At 39.3% G+C, this 25,589-nt stretch overlaps 1 protein-coding gene and 1 long non-coding RNA gene across 2 annotated transcripts in view; both read left to right on the forward strand.

The window, feature by feature from the left end:
• The window catches only part of LOC132694127 (uncharacterized), a 120,290-nt gene extending 115,224 nt beyond the window's left edge, over positions 1-5,066 (forward strand). The window contains exon 7 of the long non-coding RNA XR_013556728.2: positions 3,518-5,066. This is a non-coding gene — a long non-coding RNA (uncharacterized LOC132694127). The remainder of the gene's footprint in view (positions 1-3,517) is intronic.
• Positions 5,067-6,706: 1,640 nt separating this feature from the next.
• XPOT (exportin for tRNA) overlaps positions 6,707-25,589 on the forward strand; it is a 36,975-nt gene continuing 18,092 nt past the window's right edge. Inside the window, exons 1-9 of the mRNA XM_078449723.2 lie at positions 6,707-7,114; positions 10,226-10,359; positions 14,172-14,254; positions 17,510-17,566; positions 18,256-18,325; positions 19,056-19,274; positions 21,733-21,917; positions 22,018-22,186; positions 23,745-23,981. Coding sequence (XP_078305849.1) covers positions 10,300-10,359; positions 14,172-14,254; positions 17,510-17,566; positions 18,256-18,325; positions 19,056-19,274; positions 21,733-21,917; positions 22,018-22,186; positions 23,745-23,981 — 1,080 coding nt within the window. The 5' untranslated portion in view covers positions 6,707-7,114; positions 10,226-10,299. The remainder of the gene's footprint in view (positions 7,115-10,225; positions 10,360-14,171; positions 14,255-17,509; positions 17,567-18,255; positions 18,326-19,055; positions 19,275-21,732; positions 21,918-22,017; positions 22,187-23,744; positions 23,982-25,589) is intronic.

The following is a 25,589-nucleotide window of genomic DNA, read 5'->3' on the forward strand; positions in this document are numbered from 1 at the left end:
TCGCCCTCTGCTCACAGCAGCCCGAACCTCCCCCCCTCCCCACCGCCTGCCCCAGCTCTGGAGGACCGCGCCGTTCCTAACAGACTGTGCTGATGAGGGAATCCACAAGTTTAAACTGCTCTTCTGTTAGAAACGAGAGGAAATTTACCGATTTATTTTTTAACAGGCAGAACACCCCTAGGACGCTCTTAAGAGCAACCACGCGGATTTAGCATTTGCTTATAACATTGCCTGATACAGTCCTCTAGTGTTTCATGAGTATAAACACACACCTTTTCTGTCCAACTAATTGAAAGCTCTCTCTCTGAAGTAAATCCTATACGTTAATTTGGCACGCCAGAGCCTAATGGGGATGCTTGTGTTCCCCGTTTCCAGGGACAAAGCCCCGTAGACCGGCGGAGCCCGGTCTGTGTAGGATAAATGAATGGGTGAGGCCTGCATTTAAGGGAATGGAACACGAGGGGTTGAGGAATGCTGATTGCCCAGCCTTGAAGCTGCATGACAGTAAAAGTACTGAGTAGTTTTTACAGATCACTTATCGGTTTAGGTTAGTGAGATGAGAAGGGCATAGCAGACACCTGCCTCTCATAACCCTAGGCAGTAACTTTCATTTTAATTTCAAATTCTGGGGAAGTCATTCTCTCTCCCTGCCCATTAACCCAAAGAAATGATACACATTTATGTGTATTTTTGTTCCAGCTACCAACAACTCAGAATCAAATTGTATATTCTTTATTGCAGTTCATGTTCTCCTCCTCATATTTTACTGTTGTATACTATATGCTGTAAGCAACTTCATGTCTTTTATCGAAAAAGTATAAACGAATTAAAATACACAGATATTGTGGACTAAAACACTGCAAAAAAGGAACGGAGGAGAAATGGTTGGGTGGCTAACCAAGTCTGAGGTTAGCAGCAAAACAAAACAAAACAAAACAGTATTTCTTTTATTGGAGAGGTTGTGTTTAGTGCCTAAGGAGAGAAGTGCCACCTGCTGACAAAATCATAAATGACCTAGCTAGCGTTCCAAGTTTTCTTAGAATCTGTTTGTACATCTGTCAGAACCTTCATAACTTCATAGCTGGGTAAAAAGGGAGCCCCAGAAGCATGGCTGTTTCGTCTAAAATAAAGACTATTCCCTATCTAAACCACTCTGAACAATTTGTCGCCTCAAACCAACAGAAGGCAAAGGCCTTTTACCTTTGCCAAATAGTTGCCTCACAAGAGTGTTCAGAGGCAAATGACCACATGGCAAGTGAAATGTGAGGCCCAAGTAGGGGAGAAGGCCTCACTGCCAGCTGCTGTTTGGTGTTTGTCAGGCTTCTGCTCCAGCCTCAGGACTAACAGAAACAGAGCGACTGCACCAGAACTAGAAAAGACAGCGTACCTGATCTATCTGCCGAGAAACCCATTATAAATGCACTGTTGGTGACAAGGGCTCTTAGACTTAACAGACATTAAGGTAAGCACATGAAGAAGGGATTCTGACAAAAGGATCAAGGGTTAAGGTGACCTCAGTGGAACTTTTGAGTTGGTTGTACACAGAAAAGGCAGTATCATTGTTTCCAGGCACTTAGTGTTCTATACTGTTGCCAAGGTAACGACAAAGTTCAGATTGCAGGAAACGGGGTTAAGATAGGGGAAAGATCACTAGCTTTGGAGTCGGGAGAACTGGATTACAGCACGAACCCCGTTGCTCAGTATCAGTGAGATTTCTGCAAAGTCTCTTAACCTTTTTGGACCTCAGTTTTATCATCCATAAAATGAAACTATCAATACTTGCCTAGCCAACCATTAAGTTGGTGTCAGGATCAAATGCAATGAATTATGAATTCTAAAAGCACTATAGACATGTTTTCATATTTGTATTGCCTTATCTTTTGGTAAGCTTTATGTGGATAATTAACAAAAATACATCCGAGATAGGCAATTACTCTTTATCTTCTAAGTCCATCTAAACTCAAAAAGCATTTAATACAGTTCTGCTGCAATCAAGCGCTTAGTAGATGTTTCTTGATGAATCTTTCAAAAGTAATGGAACATTACTTACCCAGAACTAATCCCCAGAGGCACTCTTCTTAACCAGAAGAACTTTCACCAGAACAGAGTAGCCTTAGGTTGAGGGATGGTCAATTCAATTAGTGTGAAAGGACAGTAGTAATGAGCACAAGACTGTAGAGCCGGATGACCTGGGTTCCATTTTCATCTCTCACATTCAGTAGCTAAATGATCTTGGACAGGTTACTTTAATTTCTTGGTGCCTTAATTTCCCCATCTGTGAAAAGAGGGTAATAGTACCAACCCCATAGGATTAATATAAGGATGTTTCTAAAGTACTTTATAACAGGTACCTGGAACAGAGTAAACACTATACAAGTGTTTTAAAAATGAACTGAGGGGCGCCTGCATGGCTCAGTCGGTTGAGCGCCCAGCTTTGTCTCCGGTCATGATCTCATGGTTCATGAGTTTGAGCCTGGCATCGGGCTCTGCTATGAGCATGAAGCCCGCTTCAGATCCCCTGTATCCCTCCCTCGGTCCCTCCCCCACTCATGCAAGCATGCTAGCTCTCTGTCAAAAGTAAATAAACTTAAAAAAATAAATAAATTGAACTAGTGTGTCATTTCTTGGTATATATATGGTCATTTGGTTCCCCATGTACAAAATAATACCAAATTCTTCTCTGTTGTATGCTAGCCTAACTTTTTAAACTTTAAGGCTCAAGATAAAAAAATCTAATCTACATATATACACAGACAAAAGAATGTCATTTTTTTTTTTAGTTGTGTTTTTGGTGGATAAGTGATCAGTGGGCCATAGGCCATAAGAATACTGTAAGGAGGGGCGCCTTGGTGGCTCAGTCGGTTAAGCAGCCAACTTTGGCCCAGGTCATGATCTCGCGGTCTGTGAGTTCGAGCCCCGCGTCGGGCTCTGTGCTGACAGCTCAGAGCCTGGAGCCTGTTTCAGATTCTGTGTCTCCCTCTCTCTGCCCCTCCCCCGTTCATGCTTTGTCTCTCTCTGTCTCAAAAATAAATAAACGTTAAAAAAAAAAAAATTAAAAAAAAAACCCTGTAAGGATTTCAGACTAGAAATACATTTCAATCTAGGGAATCCCAGGTGTTCCCATCTCCAAGTTTCAAACTAAAGACAGACAGTATGCATAGAAAGATACTCGAAATCTGTACTAGGAAAATAAAACTTGAATTTTTGAAGGTGTCATTTAGGAATCTCTGGGTGTTTCTACTCCGTATCAGTGGATACTGACCGTTTAAATATCTGTTAACAATTAGCAATCAACTGACATGGAGGAGAGATGTCATTATAATGAAGCCTAAGGGACTCTACAGTGCTTTGGATTAAAAATTTAAAAACTGCTTCTTTTACTAAATAATGCTTCAATGTTCTCTTCTGCCTCAGGCTTCCTGCTACACACCCACTTCCTCTAAAAGAAACCAATGATTGCACTAGGACCAGTAAAGACAGCTTACCTGACCTATTTTCCAACTTCTTTCTCTGCCAGGAAACCCATCATGAATGAATGAGCTTTTGATGACAATGGCACCGGGCTTAACAAGCATCGGGATGAAGCAGATGAAGAACAGAATTTGACACAGAACACTGTGGTTAGCAGCTCACAATTGTATTATTTTTTACTCAGCTCAATACATTTCACAGATATTTACTGAGAAATTACTATCCATACACAGAATCAAGATAAGAGTTTTCCGTCTTCAAGAATTGACTCATAGGTAAGACAACCACACAATTTTAATACAAAACAAAACATATTAAAATATATTCATGACAAAAGAGGTTAAGAAAAAGCAACATCAGAGAAATTAAACAAACCTGGCTGAAAAAAATCTGGAAAAGTTTCATAAGGGACAGCATTCAATAAATGTTCAAAGAGTGAATGAAACAATTTCATTTTTCCTTTTGTTAGAGTCAGGTTGGTTGTTTTTTTTTAATGTTTTTTCTGATTATGAAAATACTATCTGGTCACTGTGGAGGATTTTTAAAACTCCAAAAATGTACAAGGAAGAAAAAAAATCCTCTGCAATCTCACCACCTAGCAATAACTTTCTTGTACATATGAAGGGGGGGTTGAATCCCAGCTCTGCTACCTTTTATGTACTTCAGTTTCCTCATCTATAAAATAGGGATAATGACAGTACCTACCTCATAGAGTTGTTGTGAGGGTTAACATATGAACACTTAAAACTGTTTTAGGCACAGGGGCACCTGGGTGGCTCAGTCAGTTAAGCATCCAACTCTGGATCTGGGCTCAGGTCATGATCTCATCGTTCATGAGATGGAGCCCTGAGTCTGCACTGACAGCTCGGAGACTGCTTGGGATTCTGTCTCTCCCTTCCCTTGCTCACAAGCACTCTCTCTTCCTCTCAAGATAAATAAACTTAAAAAACAAAACAGAACCTGTTTCTGCCACATAATAAATGCTCCAAAATGTTGGCAATTAATTTGTGAAAACACTGCCAAATGCAAGCATACGTGCTTTAAATTTGTTTAATGCAAGCATACATGCTTTAAGTTAAAATAATGATGGTGTTATTTATCAACATTTAAAAATATATATTTATTTTTGAGAGAGAGAGAGAGAGAGAGAGAGAGAGAGAGAGAGTGCAAGCAGGGGAGAGGCAGAGAGAGAGGGAGACAGAATCCCAAGCAGACTCTTTGCTGTTAGCTCAGAGCCCTGTGTGTGGCTGGAACTCACGAACTGTGAGATCATGACCTAAGCCAAAATCAAGGGTCAGTTGCTTGATCGACTGAGCCACCCAGGTGCCCCTATTTATCAACATTTTGATAACTGTCATTTTATGTTAGTCTGAAATGAGAACACTAGACTATAAAGTGGTCAGACTTAGGGACACCTGAGTGGCTCAGTCGGTTAAGCATCCTGCTTCAGCTCAGGTCACGATCTCCTGGTCTGTGAGTTCGAGCCCCACGTCAGGTTCTGTGGTGACCGCCCAGAGCCTACTTCAGATTCTGTGTCCCTCCTCTCTTTCTGTCCCTCCCCCTCCCCCATTTGTGCTTTGTCTCTCTCTCAAAATAAATACTAAAAAGAAATTTTTTTAAATAAAGTTGTCAGATTTAATAACCCTTTTGGGTCCTCCTCAATTAGATTCCACCAAGTGCTTTTTTTTTTTTTTTTTAATTTTTATTTTTAAGTAATCTCTACACCCTATGTGGGGCTTCAAGTGGCATGCTCTACCAGCTGAACCAGCCAGCCTGCCTCCCTATAGGTGCTTCTTTATTGGTTTCAAAATAATGTGAGTTTTCAAAATTGAAAGATTCTTTAAATCCTAGATTATTGAACTACCATAAAGGGTCAATATTACTAGATAAACTTTAGATAAGCTGTAGATGGTAGGTAAGTGGAATAAACCAAACATATTAAAGACTTTGGAGCCACTTGGACTAGGATTAGTATCGGGTCCCCATAGTCCATAGTTGACCAACACCGGTAATATAAGGATCTATGCAATAATCTACTCACTGAGTTTTTTTTTTTTTTTTTTAATTTTTTTTTTCAACGTTTTTTATTTATTTTTGGGACAGAGAGAGACAGAGCATGAACGGGGGAGGGGCAGAGAGAGAGGGAGACACAGAATCGGAAACAGGCTCCAGGCTCCGAGCCATCAGCCCAGAGCCTGACGCGGGGCTCGAACTCACGGACCGCGAGATCGTGACCTGGCTGAAGTCGGACGCTTAACCGACTGCGCCACCCAGGCGCCCCACTACTCACTGAGTTTTAACTACAGGCTGGCATTATCCTATGTGCTAAACTCCAGATATACGCTGAACTAGGACAGGAATCTTTGCAGGACATTTTAAAGTTACAAACGCGATGCAACAGTGATAGAAAATATTGTATATATGAGTGGTGTAGTGTCTTGCACCTAGTGGGTCACTAAATAAATGTAGCTGTTGTTACGTTAATTTTATTATACATCTCTTCTGAATTTCCCCTCCCAAATTGTCACTTCAGTCTGAGTGACTATTGCCTAGTCTGTATTCAGTAGTGAATAATCAACAATGAAACCTAAATATTGAGCATTTATTGTGTGCAAAAGCATATATTAACTGAATACTCACAAGAACCCTTTGAGGTCAGTATTATTATTGTCCCCATTTTACAAATGAGTAAACTGAAACACAGAAAATGTCAAGTGCCTGAAACTGAGGTCAACAAGTGTGTGGGGTGGAGAGGTTGGGGTTGTGGCTGGGATTCAAATCTAGGCAGCTGGAACCAATACTGCCTCCGAATAAACGAAGTAACTACCAGAAAAGTAACCTACGAGCAGAGCAGAACTCCCTAAGAATGCTCTCCTTTTCGCCAATGACAATATATTAGTACGTTTCAAGTGGAATTTAAGAATTTTCAGCGCCCCTGAGAGGATCCTCACGCTCCTAGACGCTAAACACGTGGGACCATGGAAGAGCAATTAAACTGAATCACATGCGGTTTGGATCACGTCATCTGGATCTCAGGAGCGCCGCACTCGAATCCACCAGCTAATGTGAGGAGGCCTTTACGGAGCGTGCTAAGCGCGCCCTACCCTGCGGCTAGGACCACCAGGATTCAGCAGCGCGGGAGGGACTCGCGCCGGACACCCCATCCCGGCATGCACCACAGGCCCGGCGAGCGCCCGGAAGCGCCGCCTGCCCCGTGCATGCCGGGAGTTGTAGGCTCCCGGCCCGGGCCCGCGGGCTGCCGTCTGCACTCTCCATGAGGCTGCTGGAGCTGGCCCGCGCGGCGCCGACGCGGGGAGCGCGCTTCGCGCTGACTCAGCGGCGACGGAGGCGGCGGCGGCGTTAGCCGGCCCCTCGCGCTCTTTCCCTTCCTGGGGCGCCGACCCCGCCCGCCTGCTTGCTAGGTTGCCGGTCCGGCGCCACGCAAGAGAAGGCGTCAGGGGACGCGGAGCGGCGCGCGGCCCCAGCCAGCTCTGTCTCCGGCATTAGCGCTGCGGCCGTGGCGGAGGACGGCGACGACAAGGACGAGGGCCGCTCTCCCCGCTCCCTGCGTGCGGCGTCGCTCCGCTCCGCTGACCAGCCCTCGGGAGTGCAGGCGGGGAGGCGGGATGGAGTGATAGGGAAGGTGACTCGGAGCTTGGGGGCGGCGGGACCCGGATCCACCTCGGTCCGCTCGGGAATGCGGGGAAGTTGTCTGGGCGGACTGGCCCGGGGAGCCCCCACGCCAGGGTTGGGGTGCGGGCCGGGGGCCGTCCAGGGAGGTGCGCCCCAAGGCTGGGCGGACTGGGTGGGGGTGGGTACGAACCGCGGCCGTCGCCGCGGAGCGCGTCCCGAATGCGTGGCCGCCCGTTGCCCGGTGTTTCATCACCCGAGTTGCCACGAGGCTCCTTTCGGGGAGGGACGGGGTGGGGGAGGAGGGGGCAAGGCCGGCCGAGGAGGGTCGGCTTCATCTGTGGCCCCTGATGTACTAAAGGTGGCCAGCCTCATTTGTAATAGCGTGTCCTACCAGTTTCAACTGCGGAGACCTCAAACTTGCTTCGCTGCCCACCCCCCAGCCCCAGGACAAAAAGGAGAAAAGTAGTATTTCTGTGTAGTAATTTTGCCAGCACAGACACGCCATTTCTTCTCTTCCCTTCACAGTTTTGCAGGAGTAGACAAGCGTGATGTTCCCTATAACTAGAAGAAACAAGTACTTTTTGAAAGTGCTAATTAGTTGTTACTGGGGGAAGTTACGTTTTATTAAAGCGACTTGTCAGTGTGGTGGTAAAAGACTGGAAAGATTCAGTCCTGGTCTTTGAACAGTCTTTAGTAGGTGTGGAGGAACTTTCCCAGATTGTTTGATTTTTTTTTTTTTTTTAATGGCTATCAAGGAATAGTTAGGGTTCAGTATTTTAAGTATGTTGCTTGCTTCCCTCCACAACATTTGCTGGATGCGTAATTGACATGTTTATCGCATTGTAACAAATGTTTAAGCCTGCACGTCCGTGGCTTGTTAGAACATTAAGTGTTCATGCACAACCTTTAATTGAGGGAATGGTTACCTTTTCGCACAGGTTGTAACTTTTCAGTTCTTTGCACACACACGTAGGTAATTTACCATTTTATGCTTATTTATGTTCCACTGCATATTGATTTTTATCCAAGTGCCTCTCTATGGGGGATTCTTTCTGTACCGACAACGGTAACAAGTTTATGTTTCCTTAGGTTATTTACTGGCCAGTTTTTTTCTTAAGACCAGTGCTGTTTCACTTGATAGAACTAAAGCGACTCAGCTTAAGCAATTTTCCCTAAATTCAAGATGATTTTATAGGACGTTTTAATACGGAATTCACAGAAACTCAGATTTTCTGAGTATGCAGTTTTCCAAGGAATCATTAAATTTTCATTTTTGCAGGGGTGAGGGAAGAAAACCTGTGTTTTCCAATCTGTTCAAATGCCCATTTTTTAGTATATGATAAATCTAGACTACTCCAAGTAGTCCCCTTCCCCCATGTGGCAAGCTCTGAATTCTAAATAACCTGTTGAGGGCCCACTATGTGCCAGGCATGCTTTACATGTCTTATCTCATTGAAGTCTTAACAGCTTTATGAGGTAGATGGTCTCTTTCCCACTTCATAGAAAGGGCTGTTTTTTTCAGATTTCCTAGTTGTCCATGTGGCCCCAGTTTGAAAATTACTAGATTGGAGTACAAATCCAGGTATTTCCAAACCCAAAGCCTATGTTCTATGTCTTAGAGGCATAATGGTGAATATTTGAGACAGTTCTTTCCCTTCAAGATTATGGAGAGAAAACAAGGAGGCAGCGACAATATATCAGCACTTAAGAGGGGCATTTAATCCAGTTTAGGAGAATTGGACAATAGGGATCAAAGAAGTTTTCTGGAAAGAGGTGACATCTAAGCTGAGTTTTGAAGGACAGGCAGGGGTTAACAAAGTAACAAGAAAAGAGCAGTGAGTGCAAAGATGAAAGGCCAAATACCACTGGCCTTGCTGGGTTCAGCTGAAGAATAGTCATTCAAAAGTGTGTGCACCTTAATCCTGGGGGGGGGGGGGGGGGGGGGGCGGTGCTACACTGCCTTGCTGTAGTCTGCAAGTATCTAGAAATAAGAAGGGGCTGGACTTTACTCTCCAAGGGCTCTCAGCACATAACCCGATTTATTTGTTTCAGGCAGGCCCTGGGGAAGACAGAAAAGCATATTGTAGTTGGGGTCCTCTAACCTAGATCAGATCCTGGCCTCACCACTCCCAGAAAGGCTGTGCACCCCCATCCCGGGCCTTTAGTCTCTTGGCTTCTTTAGGCTCTGATCTTCTCTTTGGTTTATGATAATTAAAACACCCCTCCCCCCCCCCAAAAAAAAAAGCCCTACAGCCATTTTATGTGAGCAGTAGTCCTGGTTTTTCTACCTCATAGGTATTGAGAGGATAAATGTGATTTTCACATTATTTAGAATTTGTTCCTTGTTTCCTCAACTGTACATCGTATCAAAAACCAAGTAGCCTTTTGGGACTTAATCATGTTCTTACTTGAGAACGTTCGACCATATATTGTGAAAAAGTGAATTGCTTTCCAGAGACTAAATATTCTTAAGACTAGTCAGTATTAAGTTCTTTATCAATTTTTATAGCTACTATTAAAAAATGTTTTGTGAAATAACATTTCTAAAAGTGGCTGTCAAGAGAGTCTGTTGTTTAAAGGTTAAATGCCTGGTTTTTCACTCCTCCACTTCTCTTTCATTTGACTTCTCTTGAAGTACTTGGTAGACACTCCAGTAAGGATATTGAACTCTGAGGTCACTATTTAGCCATTCTGAGTTCTGTATTTTTTTTTAAGGTTTGTGATATTGACAAATGGAAAGGGGCAAATTAGTATAATAAGATAATCTAGGCTTGTCATTTTTTGGTGTAGTCATACAGTTGTACTTTTTAAGTACTGGAGGTAATAATATTGCATAAATTAGATACTTCTGTTTAGAGATGAGTTACTTCCTATATTCATGATCTTAAAGAAAAATTTGAGAACATCAATGACATATGTTAGATTTTTAGAAATTACACATTTGTGGAGTATTTAGTATTTCTTCTAAGACGGGCTCCTTTAGTTGTAATTTTGGATAGTTTTCAAAAGTTCTTTTAACATTTAAACTTCTTTGCATAATGTTATCCACTTGTGATATTCTGGATAAGCATTAATTTTGTTTATCAAATGTTTTCTTTCAACTTTTTGTGTGTCTGTGCAGATGTTTGTGGATTCTTCTGTGGGATCAGAGGGCACGCCTATTGTAATCAGAAAACTCCAAGAATAGCAGCAGGGATGGATGAACAGGCTCTTTTAGGGCTAAATCCAAATGCTGATTCAGACTTCAGACAAAGGGTAAGTTAAGTCAGCTTAATCATTTTTTAAAGGTTACTACAGATTTGCATTTTAGAGGACTTGAATTAAAAAAAAATACATCTGATGAAGATTTCATTTGAGTAGACATGAATGGAGACAAATTTGATGTACTTGAATATATTCTGAATATACAAACAGTGAGCATTGTGATTTGTGTTTTAAAAGTTGGTTTAACAAGTATTGAAATCCCATGTGTGATTCAAGGCAGCTCTTTATGTCACATCAGTCATTGTTTCTATTTAGTTAAAAGTTGTAATGCAAAGACTCTTGGAAGAACTTTCCATAGTGACAGACATGCGTATTTTATCTTTCTATTGCCTGGCTTGGTCTGATGTTAATGATACTTAACATCCTTGTTATTTAGTCCAGGCAGACATGTAAATTAGCAGTTAGAATATGCCATGTCTTAGGTTACATAAAATGGTCAGATGACAAGGAATCCATGGGGCACTGGGATATTTGGACAATTAAACATAATGTAGGCTACACCTGTAATCATGGCTATAGCTGAATGATAAAAGAAGAATCTAAAGAGCAAGCCTATAATTACATTTGTTAAAGATGTGGGTGTTTTGAAGTATAGGGTAAGTGGAAGGAGAATCCTTTTCTCTTTCCACTTCTCATAGCAAAGGATATTTTTTACAAATGAGCTAAATGAGGTTAACAATCTCACTAAATAGTATTGCAGTTTTTGTGGTTTTAAGCAGAATTTTCTTCAGTAGTAAAAAAAAAAAAAACAAAAAAAAATTTTAAGCAGAATTTTTTCAGTAGTAAAAAAAAACAAAACAAAAAAAAAAACCAAGTACTTTCTAATACAGTTTCATGCCTCTGCTGTTGAATAAGTAACAAGCCCTCCACATTGAGGGCAATAACAGGAATTGAGATTTAAATATCTGGCTAGTTACAAGATACCTAACAAACTAGTTAGGACATCAAAAGACATTTAAAATCACGTTTTCTCTGTGTAGACAAATTTCTTTCCACAGGAGTTTAAGCTGCCTTATCTTCAAACCCTTAGTCACATAGTTGAAGTATCATAGATGTTTACCTTGGTATTGTATGGCTATGATTAAAAGCCTTTTAGTATTATTATAGTCTTTTGTGTTGTTTTTTTTTATGATCCCTTTTGGAAATTATTCATTTTTTATTAAATACCACAATCCAACAGATTAAAAAAAATTTTTTAAATGCTTATTTATATTTGAGAGAAAGAGAGATGGAGTGTGAGCAGGGGAGGGGCGGAGAGAAACAGAGACAGAATCCTCAGCAGGCATCAGGCTCTGAGCTGTCAGCAGAGCCTGAAGCAGGGCTCAAACCCACAAATTGAGAGGTCATGACCTGAGCCAAAGTCAGATGCTTAACAGATCAAACCACCCAGGTACCCTCTCCCAATACATTTTTTAAATGTGTAATTATTTTATTTTTTGGAGAAGTAAACCTAATTAATGCATTGTTAGTAGTTTTAATATAAAGTTATGCTTTTATCAATAAAATTGAGTTCCATCAGTCATAGGCATATATTAAGCATCCAAATTCAGGCTTAATTTGATCCCCTTAAGCCATCCTGAGTAATGGAATTAATTAGGATAAAAAAGAAGGAATCTTAAAGTGAGTTCTAATAGTTCTGATGCTGGAAATGAGTAGTTGGGACACTAATTCAGTTTGATTGTAAGATAACTGTGTGCCAACCCCATTTCTTAGTTGTCTGGCTATAGTTCTGTTTTTCTACAGGGGCAGTAGCTGAAGTGCCTCTGTTGCCACTTAGAAGCAGCAATCTAGAGCATTAGAAAAAAGGTATGAAATAAAAGAAATAGGTGATAAAAGCTTTGACTTGTTCATCATTGCCACAAAATTTTATTTTAAAATGTTGGTAATGCATGGATTCAGAGTTAAAAGACTTCAGTTAAAAACTGAAAACTTTCAAGTTATTTTCACTTTTTTAATGGAATCGCTGTCTTTGGCTTAAAACTTACTAGTTAAAGAAACTGGTAGGTCAGTGATATACTGAATCCCCCCCGCCTTTTTTTTGGTAAGTGATACATTAGGTGGTAATGCAACGTACATGATTGACTTCCACCTTGTCCTTAAATGGGACAATAAATGTTCCTAAAGGAAACCCAACGTTTCCTGGAATATTGTTAGACAACAACTGAACTAGATTCTTTGCAGCAGCCTGGGTTCTTCTGGTCTTAATTTTCAAAGAGAGCCATTATTTATACTTGTGGGAGCAGCCAGTGAGACCACATATGAAAACCCATTCCCTAATCCCTCACTGATACAATTATAATAAAAGAATATCACTTAAATATGGTAGCTTTTTGGCTTTTTTTTTAAACCTCTAACCTAAAGGAAAAATTTTACATCTTGATTGTGTGTATGTGTGTGTGTACAGACATATATGAATAAATATATTTTTTATTTAAAAAAATTTTTTTTAACATTTATTCATTTTTGAGAGACAGAGACAACATGCGTGGGGGATGGGCAGAGAGAGAGGGAGACATAGAATCTAAAGCAGGCTCCAGGCTCCAGGCTCCGAGCTGTCAGCACAGAGCCCGACGTGGAGCTTGAACCCACGAGCTGCGAGACCGTGACCTGAGCCGAAGTCGGATTGTTTAACCGACTAAGCCACCCAGGTGCCCCAAGTAAATATATTTTTTACATGTGTATACTGTGTGTATGTATATATATGTGTACATATGTACACATTTTATATGTATGTACACATATACATACACACAGTATACACATGTACACATATATACACACACGTACTCATATATAACTAAAACAATTTACGCAACATAATATGTGCAGTGTACTGATATTCTGTCATTTTTTTTATTGCTGATCAAGAGCTATACAATTTATTTCATTACTATTGGAGCACAAACCATAGCTTTAAAAATATTTACTAATTAAAATTAGGTTCCTCTAATACGTAATGTTCTTTCTACGTCATTTCAAGGTTTATATCAGTCATTTCAAGGTTTATATCAGCTTTAAAATTATCTAGCACTGTTTTTGTGTTATTTTCTTGGCTGTTTGAGGTACTTTTCACAGCTCGCTAGGATTACTGTTTGTCCATTGTCCTACGTGACATCTGTATCTGTCATTGATGCCATTTGAAACAGGCTACTGGAAGAGTGGCAGAAGTCCTTCCCATTTTCCCAGCAATCTAGTAAGGAGCACATGGACTTGGTGCTTCATCCATCTTCACTATACTTTTGAGCAAAGCCCTGAATTCCCAAGCAGAGAAATATGAAACATTTCCTAAAGCTTTTCAATTGTTAGTACTTTTCCAAAATTCATATCATGTAATTGGACTCATTTTGTAATCACCTCTTTAATAGCATATTTGCTATTAAATAGGAAAAATGCCCTTTATGTACCATTTTATAATTACATATACCTCAGGAACACAGCACTTGACAAAGCACTTGTGGTTTTTCTCTTAATGCTCCTAATTATTCACGGGACAAAGCACTTGTGGTTTTTCTCTTAATGCTCCTAATTATTCACGGAGGTCTGCAGGGCATTTTTGTGTTGTCTTCTTTGCTGTAAGGAAACAGGAGTATCTAACTAATAGAATTTGCTTTTTACGTAACCTTTTTTCTAGGAATGATCACTAAGTTGCACATACTTAGAAGCCAGTATTTTAGCTTTTTTTTTTTTTTTTTTTTTTAGGTGGATTGATTTGTTTATGGTTTGCTACTCATAAAATATTTTAGTATCAGTAAGGCACTGAGATTGACCATTCCACATGTGTTTTCGGCTTTGTAATCTTACAGGCCCTGGCCTATTTTGAGCAGTTAAAGATTTCCCCAGATGCCTGGCAAGTGTGTGCTGAAGCTCTGGCCCAAAGGACATACAGGTAATTAAAACAAAATTTGCATGACTTAGAGGAATTTAAATTTCTGTGAACCTGATAGGACTCTTAAATTTGCCTGTATTTGGAAAACGTTTCCATAAAAACATTTTATGGCTTGTGTTTTGGAAAACCATTCAGTGTAGAAATGAGAAAAATAGTAAACTAATAATTTGGCCATTCCAGGATTGACTTTTCAGTAAGTCTGTCTTTTGCCGTATGCTTTTTGCACCCGATAGCAGATCCCAGCAGGAATACAGTGCAGTAAGAACTTCCTTATGATGGTTTTCTAAAAGGTTGGCAGAGGAGGTAGTCATAAATTGTATGTATCTTAAGTTTTTATTTTAATTTAAAGTATAAAAAAAATTTAGAGTGTATACACATTCACTTAGCAGCTTCTTTATATTAAATCAAGCTCTTTCCTTTATGTATATGCTACTACCATTCACTTCATCATTCTTACATTGATCACACCTATAATGCATCCTCTACAGTTTCCACTTTGGCTCTCCAGTGGATTGAAGAAGTTAGATGGTTTAGTTACTTAGCCCCACCTCTCCAAGTCTTCTAGTTATCTAGCCCACATCAAATATGCAGAAGGATTTTCCTTTTATAATCAAATTTTTTTAGTTTTTCTTTTTGTTTGTTTATTCACTTAGAGACAGCACAAGTGGGGGACAGGTGGAGAGAGAGTCCCAAGCAGGCTGTCTGAACCATCAGCTCAAAGCCTGACCTGGGGCTCAGATTCACAAACAGTGAGATCATGACCTGAGCCAGTCAGTCACTTAACTGACTGAGCCAGCCAGGTGCCCCCTTTTTAAAAATTTTATTTTAGGGGTGCCTGAGTAGCTCAGTCAGTTGAGTGTCCCAGTTTTTTATTTTGGCTCAGGTTGTGATCCCAGGATTGGGGGATTGAGTCTTGTGTCGGGCTCTGTGCCGAATGTGGAGCCTGCTTCAGATTCATTTTCTTTCTTTCTCTCTCCCTCCCCCTCCCCCCCCCTTTCTCTCTCTCCCTCCCTCCCTCCCTCCCCCCCCCTTTCTCTCTCTCCCTCCCTCCCTCCTCTCCTCTCCCCCCAATCCCCTGCTCCTCCCCCTGGCTTGGCATATGCTCTCTCTCTAAAATAAATTTTAAAAACTTAAAAAGGAAAAAAAAATTATTAAAAATTTTTATTTTAATTCCAGTTAATTAACATGCAGTGTTATATTGTTTCCAGGTGTACAATATAGTGATCACCCTGTGCTCATCATGACAAGTGCCCTCCTTAATCCCCATCACCTATTTAACCCATTCCCTATTTAACCCATTCCCTATTTAACCCATTCCCTATTTAACCCATTCCCTTAGCCACCTCGCCTCTGGTAATCATCAGTTTGTTCTCTATAATTAAAAGTCTTTTTCTTGGTTTATGTATCTCGCTTTTATTTTTTCCCCTTTGTTCATTTGTTTCTTAAATTCCGCATATGAGTGAAATCACAGAGTATTTCTCTTTCTGTGACTGACTTATTTCACTTAGCATTATATACACTAGCTTCATCCATGTCATTACAAACGGCAAGATTTCTTTCTTTTTTATGGCTGAATAATATTCCATTGTGTATCTATACCACCTTTTCTTTATGCATTCATCTCTCAGTGGACACTTGGGCTGCTTCCATGTCTTGGCTATTGCAAATAGTGCTGCTATAAACACAGGGGTGCATGTATCCCTTTGAATTAGTGTCCTAAGGTTTTTCCTTTTTGTAGTGTGACTTCCTGTGAAGTCTTTTTAAAGCGTTCAGCTTAATTTTTACAAAAATAGGAACTTTCATACTCATTTCATTAGTTTATATAATGGTTAACTAAGTTACTTAACTGAAAAAGACATACAATTGACATAGTAGGGCGTAGGGAAACCCAGCTGACTTAGGGTAAGCAGACAACTTGCTGGTGGCAGTAGATGCCCCTGGGTGTTAGTGATGGCTTCTAGCTGGCATAGTCGACGTGCTGTGGCTGTGAGTTGCCACCGTTGACGGTTGGAACCAAGTACTCCACGTTAGAGTTTATTTCGAGAACATCTATATGCCTTAGAGGATATAAGATCTGGCTTTTAAAAGGATTTCTGTAGTATATTTTCCAGTGGAAACCTAAGTCTTTTATAGTTCAGTTAAGGCTTCAGTGTCATCCATGGTAAGGATAGAAACCTTAAGTTCTCAGAAGAGGTGGTAATTAAACCTAACTTAATTAAAAGATTGTTTCAACTTCTTGTGTGTGAAATTATTTTGTTTAGTTAATTCATGTAGTCTAAATTAAGATACTGCCTATCCTTGTATTTACCAGTTAGCTTTAGATATGAAAAATTGTTCAATGATTAAGGCTGGCCCAGACAAACTACACTACATGAACAGATTGTTGTTATTGCTGGTATTTTTGGTTTTGCTTTGTTTATTTATTTATTTTGAGAGAGAGTTGAGAGCAGGGGTGGGACAGAGAGAGGGAGAGAGAATCCCAAGCAGGCTCCGCCCTGCCACCGCAGAGCCCTATGGGAGACTCGAACTCATGAACCGAACTGCAACACCATTTGACCTGAGCTGAAACCCACTTGAACACTTAAATCGACTGAGCCACCTAGGCACCCCTGTTGTTCTCTAAACGGATTTTGTTAGAGATTGTAGTTGACTCACTGCAGCTCTGCATCACCCCTAGAGAGACCCTTGAGAGTAGAAAACTGGTAGATAACTGATTTTTGCTCCCTTCTTACAAGGGCAGTGTATCTGTAACTTGGTTTTCTGTATGAAATTTTGAGGCTGAACTACCAGTCCGAGTGACACTGCTCGTTTTGGATTTGGTGCAATGGAGCTGTCTAGGGTTGAATTTTAAGTATGATTTCAGTTACTAATCTCTGTTGGAATCAATCTCTGGGTATTTGACCATTTGTTATCCTACCCCTATTCTAGCCTTTCTGTTGTAAAGTGTAGGAGTTGTTACAGGAATCCAAACATCTAGAATTTAGGGGGAATCCCTTCTGTTCGCAAAGCGGTATACTTAAGCTGCATCTTAATTTTTGTCATCATTTTGCTTATCAGATTTAATGGAAATATTCATCATTGTATAATATTGAAGTTCTAAACAAATGGATATCTGTGTAACATATGAGATCAAGAGGTAGAAAGGAAGCCAAAGGTCTCCTTTGAGAAACTTTTCAGCTGTTTCACTAGTATTTTACTTTTGATTTGTTTTCTCTAAATTCTGTTCTAACCTGGTTTTCCTTTTTTCTTTTTCAGTGATGATCACATAAAGTTTTTCTGCTTTCAAGTACTGGAACATCAAGTTAAATACAAGTAAGGCTTTTCTCACTGTTTTGACTCTGAAATTTGTGAGGAGAGACCATTTTCTAAGTTAGTTTTTTTCTGGGAAAATCATAATATAAGCTGTAGGTTGAGAGTGCATAAGTCACATCCAGTTTATAGATGTGTTTTGATTTATTCCAAAGTGTTTTAAAAATACTGACTTCATTGGTTACAATAAAAAATCCAGACATTTCACACAACAAATTAGATTTCAAGCTTCTCTGGAAAAATCAGAAGATCTAGCAACAGCAAACCTGTTTTCTACATGATAACTCTGTTGGAGGTTAGTGCAGTGTGGCCGTTTGCATTTAGAAACCTGCCTCAATTAAGCAGAAAACAGTGAATCACTGCTCAGAGGACCCTTGGTTTGCCTGTCGATTTATTTTGTAAGTCACAGACCTCAAAACATAGCCATATTTCCATTTGAAAAATTCCACAGCTCCCATTTTATTTTCACGTGAGCTGAACCTTAAACTAAGATCAGTGGTTGATATACTACCTACCAGGCCCACCCGTCTTTTCTTTAAAGCCATGATGAGAAGCATTCTCAATTTATTTTAGGGAGTTTTAAGTAATTGAGTGTTACATAGATTTTCCCTTTCAAATATATGAGGCTGTTACTTTTTAAACCACAGACACCAAATACAGGCGTTACTATTTTTCTTCTCTATTTTGGACAGATACTCAGAACTAACTACAGTTCAGCAACAACTAATTAGGGAGACGCTCATCTCTTGGCTTCAAGCTCAGGTAAACTAGTAATTTTATTCCGTACCTCAAATTGCCAGATATTTAAATTTTTAGTTTTGTAAGAGTTTAAAATTTTACCTCAAAAATGTTGGACATTTATCCTCCATTTGATCCCATAGCTCTTTTAGAAAGTGCTGATTTCAAAGATCATGGGTATAAGAAAGCCTAGCAATGATTTAAAATTATATCAATAACTGAAACTGTCATGCTTTCCATGACACATTGTTGAAACTTGGTTTTAAAATAGTTTGTTGTTGTTTAACTACTTGACAGAAACAGATACTTGTTTACTTTTAAACATGAGCCCTCCTGGACAGCCTCTTTACAAAGGGGGGGGGGGGAATCTTAGAGTTTTTTGTTCATGTTGTGTTCTTTTTTGTTAATTTTAACTAATCTTAACATATAAAGTAGTAGTTATGTAGGTGGAATTTTTATTTTCCTTAAAGAGCAAACAGCTAGAAGAAAAGCAGTTAGTAAAAGGAGTAAGTAGTAAAACTCTACATGTGAAACTTTTCTCTAAAAGTGTGAGAAAGAGAAGTAACCATCTTTGACTCTTTTCCACCTGGGTAATCACTTAAATACTTTGGTAATTTTTAAGCATATTTGTTGCATAGCTAATCTAGACTGTGTAGAGGTTTGGTGAGTTTTTGCCTATCGATGATAAATAGGAAAACAGTATGAGAGTTTCCAGTTTACATTTGATTTCAAGGACAATTTCTCTGTTTGTCAGATGCTGAATCCCCAACCAGAGAAGACCTTTATACGAAATAAAGCAGCCCAAGTCTTCGCCTTGCTTTTTGTTACAGAATATCTCACTAGATGGCCCAAGTTTTTTTTTGACATTCTCTCAGTAGTGGACCTAAATCCAAGGGGAGTAGATCTGTACCTCCGAATCCTCATGGCAATTGATTCCGAGTTGGTGGATCGTGATGTGGTGCATACATCAGAGGCAAGTAACTTCCCATTAATTGTTAGTTGATTTTTTTTTAAGTTTATCCATTTTGAAAGAGAGAGCATGCGTGAGAGAATCCAGTTCATGAGCGCAAGAGGGGCAGACAGGGAGAGAGAAAGAATCCCATGCAGGCTCTGTGCTGAGCCCAATGCAGGGCTCAGTCCCAAGACCGTGAGATCGTGACCTGAGCTGAAATCAAGAGTTGCATGCTCAGCCAACTGAGCCACCCAAGTGCCTGTAATTGTTAGTTTTTAATGAAGATTTTGTAGGAGGTGATGGGAACATAATAAAAAAAGAGTGGGATGTCTCTTTTATTCAGAGACACATTTTCTTTTTTTTTTAATTAAAAAAAATATTTTTTTTTAATGTTTATTTTTGAGACAGAGGGCAAGCAGGGGAAGGGCAGAGAGAGAGGGAGACACAGAATCTGAACTGGGCTCCAGGCTCTGAGCTGTCAGTACAGAACCTGACATGGGGCTCAAACCCATGGACTGTAAGATCATGACCTGAGCTGAAGTCAGATGCTTAACACACTGAGCCACCCAGGCATCCCTGGAGACACGTTTTCTTTTCTTTTTCTTTCTTCTTTTTTTTTTTTTTTTTTGTTATTTATTTTGGTAATTTCTACATTCAACATGGGGCTCAAACATCCCCAAGATCAAGAGTTGTATGCTCTTCAACTGAGCCAGCCAGGTATCCCCAAATTTTTGCAATGATTATAAATTCACCCATTTTTAATTTTGTTCTACAAAGGAACTTGAACTGGCTTTTTTCCCCCAAGTGTATGTTGAAATTAGAGTATTACTTTAGAGGTTTTTTTTTTTGTTTTTTGTTTTTTTGGTGGTTTTTGGGTTTTTTTGTTCATTTGTTTTGTAATGAGGCAAGTACTTTCTCCAATGAACTACACAAATTGGTTCTCTTAGGAATTTTTGAAGCAGTGCAGTCTGTATTTACTCCTGCTATATAGTTAGTGAGGAGGTATCGTTGCTTATCAATCTGTGCCCTTTCTTCTGTATTCTCAATTACACAGCCCATCACCTTAGTCTTTATTTCTTCATTATCTGATATAACTTTTCTCCTTATTCTTTCACTTTTTTTTAATGGTTTATTTATTTTGAGAGCACGTGGGCAGGGAAGGGCAGAGAGAGAAGAGAGAATCCAAGCAGGCTCCGTGATGTCAGTGCAGAGCTTGACACAGGTCTTGATCTCACAAAAAAACAGCAACATCATGACCTGAGCCAAAATCAAGAGTAAGATGCTTAACTGATTGAGTTACCCAGGCACCACACTTTCTCCTTATTCTTTTTTTTTTTTTTTTAATGTTTATTTATTTTTGAGAGAGAGAAACACAGAATCTGAAGCAGTCCAGGCTCTGAGCTCTTAGCACAGAGCTAACATGGGGCTTGAACCCATGAACTGTGAGATCGCTACCTGAGCCAATGTTAGACACTTAACTGACTGAGCCACCCAGGCACCCTTCACCTTCTTCTTAAAGGACACAATAGAAATTGCTTGATTCAGGAGTATCTGGGTGGATCAGTTAAGTGTCCGACTTTGGCTCAGGTCATTATCTCACGGTTTGTGAGTTCGAGCCCCATATTGGGCTCTGCACTATAGTGGTCCCTCTCTCTCTGCCCCTATCTCAAAAATAAATAAACATTAAAAAAAATTGCTTGATTCAAATGTATAAAATAAAGTCATATGTCAGAAATACTTAAAACTGTAAAGGTTATTATTATGCATTTAAATTATTACCATTCCTGCAGAATGTATAAAGATGTTGATTCACTATGTTGTATACCTGAAACTGCTGTAATATTGTAAGTCAACTATACTCAAAAAAATTTTAATTAAGAACAAATTTCCACTCTCTTACGTAGGTTAAATAATCATGTTTGTATAATATTGATAAGTACCTTTTATCATACGCTTTAGATTTCTAAGTAATGCTTATTTATAGTTGGGTTTTTTTTATTAAAAAAAATTGTTTTTAATGTTTATTTGTGTGAGAGAGAGAGAGAGAGAGAGAGAGAGAGAGAGAGAGAGAAACAGAGAAACAGAACATGAGCAGGGGAGGGGCAGAGAGAGGGAGTCACAGAATCCAAAGGAGGCTCTAGGCCCTGAGCTGTCAGCACAGAGCCCAATGCAGGGCTCGAACTCACAAGCCATGAGATCATGACCTGAGCCAAAGTTGATTTAACTGACTGAGCCACCCTGGCGCCCCTATGGTTTATGTCTAATAAGAAATCTGGCGCTGTGGAATGCAACAGAAAAAGGAAATTAAAAGAATCACAGGATATGATTTTAGAGTTGAGAAATAGAAAATAGTGGCAGGGAATGTGTTAACAAGTCTGGAAGTTTAGTAGTGAGGAAATTTGTGTAACTATTCAGATGTCAAAAATTATTTTGTGTGGTAATCTACTCGATGCATAAGGTGTTTTATTTTGTTTTTTAGGAGGCTCGTAGGAATACTCTAATAAAAGATACCATGAGGGAGCAGTGCATTCCAAACTTAGTGGAATCATGGTACCAAATCTTACAAAATTATCAGTATACTAATTCAGAAGTGACATGTCAGTGCCTTGAGGTAGTTGGGGCTTACGTCTCTTGGATAGACTTATCCCTTATAGCCAATGATAGGTAAGTATACATATATTATCAGGATTTAAGTCTACAAAATACAGTGTGTAAAACTCATGTGTTTGAAAATGTTGTAACAGTTTTATTTTGCTGTTGCCAGGTTTATAAATATGCTGCTAGGTCATATGTCAATAGAAGTTCTACGGGAAGAAGCATGTGACTGTTTATTTGAAATTGTAAATAAAGGAATGGATCCTGTTGATAAAATGAAACTAGTAGAATCTTTGTGTCAAGTATTACAGTCTGCTGGGTTTTTCAGCATTGACCAGGTCGGTAAATTTACGTATTAAGTTTTCAAAATTGTTAGAACAAAGTAGGACAGGTATTAATTTAAATACGCTTTCTTTTTTCCTTTTTTCCCCAATGTTGTAAACTCTCCTTGAGATTGTAAATAAGGAAACACTGTATTCAGAAAGCCATAATGTTCGCTGTAGCATTTGCCTTGGACAGTAAATTATATTGTTATGTTCAATAATTACATATATAATAATACTTATTATGACATATATATAATATATATACTATAATGTATACATAATAATATATATATAATACATATATAATATACACACTTATATATCTATAATATATATATGTGTATGTGTGTGTGTGTGTGTGTGTGTGTGTGTGTATATATATATATATATATATATATAATTATACCAGTTCTTAAAGTTGAAGACCTGGGATGGTACCTGCAGTTGTGCATTTTTAACAAACTCCCAGTTGAATCTGATACCATTGGTCTGTCCTTTAAATAGCAAGGAATATCCTATATAAATGGCAGTGTGTTTTGACCAAAACTATACCCCGTTATAAATGTTATATTTTCACCATACTTTTGATTGTTATTCATTTGAGCTATGTACGTTGTAGCCCCAACAGAGTGAGGGCTCTGAGTGTGGTAAATAAGTAATTTAGAAACAGAATATGGAGGGGTTTTGTTTTTAAGATTTTTTTTTTATGTTTATTTTTGAAAGAGTGCAAGTGGGGGAGGGGCAGAGAAAGGGAGGCAGAGGAAACAAAGCAGGCTCTGTGCTGACAGCAGAGAGCCCAATGTGGGGCTCAAACTCACAAACCGTGAGATCCCGACCTGAGCTGAAGTTGGATGCTCGACTGACTGACCCAGCCAGGCGCCCCATGAAGGTTTCTCTTTTGCCTGTGACAGTGATAAAAAATTACTAAGGAATCTTTGAATTGCTGGTATGTCAGTAGTACAGCTCTACCGTTATCCTTGCCGACAGAAGAATAGTAGTGTTTTCTTACATTGCTAACAATTGTCTTATTTAGTCTGCGGTAAAAGACCTAAAATGATGAAACTAAAATCTCTAAAGAATCATCGTAAGAATAATTAATGAAAATAATGTGAAGTTTAAGTTCTGACTCTTAACACTGGTATGACCTTAGGCAGGTGGTTATAATGGCAGTTCTATCTTTCTGTAGCATAGTTGAGGCTCACATAGTTTCAGAAAGGACTGTTACAGATTGTTATACTGTAGTGTGACATTAACTGTTATAGCATATTTACTAAATCAAACAATTTAGACAGAAGGTTTTGAAACCACAGATCTCTTTTTTTAAGCTTTTATAACGTTGGCAGTAGAAGCACACAACCGTTGGAAAGAATTGCTTGGAAGAGTACCAATGGCCAATAATAGTAGAAGAATTCAATGAGTTTCCAGTCCAGGTAGTAGAATAGTTAAATTTCTGTTAAGTTTAAAATCAAGTTGTAGAATTGTCACTTGACTCATACTAAAGTTGATAGAGTTTTTCTTCTTACTCTTAGGTGGGAGGTTTTAAATTGAGGTCTCTTTTGATTGCTTGTAGGAAGAAGATGTTGACTTCCTGGCCAGATTTTCTAAACTGGTAAATGGAATGGGACAGTCCTTGATAGTTAGTTGGACTAAATTAATTAAGAATGGGGATATCAAGAATGCTCAAGAGGCACTACAAGCTATTGAAACAAAAGTGGCCCTGATGCTGCAGCTACTAATTCATGAAGATGATGACATCTCTTCTAATATTATTGGATTTTGTTATGATTATCTTCATATTTTGAAACAGGTGAGTCCTTGTTTTAATCTTTTTGTCCAGTACATAATATAGAAGAGCCACAGAGAATTGAAAAATATAGGAAAAAAGAAAATACCTGTCATTCTACTAGCTAGCTACATTTACTGTTAAATATTAATGTCTTTCTGTCTTCTTTTTTTTCCAACTTCTTAGCCAGAAAACGAGAATGGCCAGAATCTAAAATTTGCTAGATTTTAACAAGCTCCAGAATTAGCTGTAGGTTTACGTTATTTTTTCATTTTGAATCTGTGTATGTTTGTTTTGGCTCCATGCCAAGCGTGGAGCCCAACTCAGGGCTTGAACTCAGGAACCTGAGATCAAAACCCGAGCTGAGCTAAGAGTCGGATACTTTAATCGACTGAGCCACCCAGGTGCCCCTGTGCTTGGTTTTAAATATAGTAGAAATTTTGTTAAACATCATTCATTATTTTAACTAAATATACGTTACTTATAAATAATTTTTTACAATTAAAAATCTCTCCTTACAGAGTTGTTTCCAATAAGGACTTAAAATGTAGACAGTAATAGTCTCCATGTTAGGGCTTGTAGCCATTTATTTATTTTTGTTCATTTTTTTCTTTTAATATTTATTTTTGAGAGAGAGAAAGCATGCATGCAAGCATGGGGAGGGGCAGAGAGAGAGGGAGTCAGAATCTGAAGCAGGCTCCAGGCTCTGACAGACAGCACAGGGCCCAATGTGGGACTCAAACTCACAAACTGTGCCATCGTGACCAGAGTGGAAGTTGGAGGCTTAACCAACTGAGCCACCCAGGCGCCCCTGTTTATTTTTGAGAGACAGAGAGTAGAGGAGGGGTAGAGAGAGGGAGAGAATCCCAAGCAGGCTCCGTGCTGTCAGCACAGAGCCCTACAACATGGGGCTTGATCCCACAAACCATGAGTTTATGGCCTGAGCTGAAATCAAGAGTTAGACGCCCAACCTACTGGGCCACCCAGGTGCCCTGAGAAGTTGCTGATTTTTTTGTTGTTGTTGTTTTAAAGGGTTTTTTAATTTTATTTATTTTGAGAGAGCACAAGCAGGGGGAGGGGTAGAGAGAGAGGGAGAGAGAGAATCCCAAGCAGCTTCCACACTATCAGTGGGCTTGAACTCACGAACCGAACTGTGAGATCATGACCTGAGCTGAAATCAAGAGTCGAACACTTAACTAACTGAGCCACCCAGCTCCTCAAGAAGTTAGTAATTTTTAAAAGGCTGCAGGCCCTAGGGTGCCTAGTGGCTCAGTGATTAAGCATACAACTCTTTATTTTGGTTCAGGATGTGATCTCATGGTTCCTGAGATCGAGCCCCACATCTCTGCACTAACAATGCAGAGCCTGCTTGGGATTCTCTCTCTGCCCCTCTCTCTCTCTCTCTCTCTCACTCAAAATAAATAAGTAAATTTTTTTTTTTTTAATCACACAGCAGGGCAGATTTATTAAAAACAAATTAATAACTTCTCATTATGTAATTAGATGAGAAAACCGTTGCTATTTTATTTACATTTGATTAGTTGAATCAAGTCCAGCTTAAAATGATTTTTTTCCAAACTGAGTTTAGCTTCTGTATTATTGTTGAAAACATAACAGATGTCTGCATACATA

The sequence above is a fragment of the Panthera onca genome, chromosome B4, assembly GCF_046562875.1.
Source record: "Panthera onca isolate mPanOnc1 chromosome B4, mPanOnc1 haplotype 2, whole genome shotgun sequence".
Lineage (NCBI taxonomy): Eukaryota > Metazoa > Chordata > Mammalia > Carnivora > Felidae > Panthera > Panthera onca.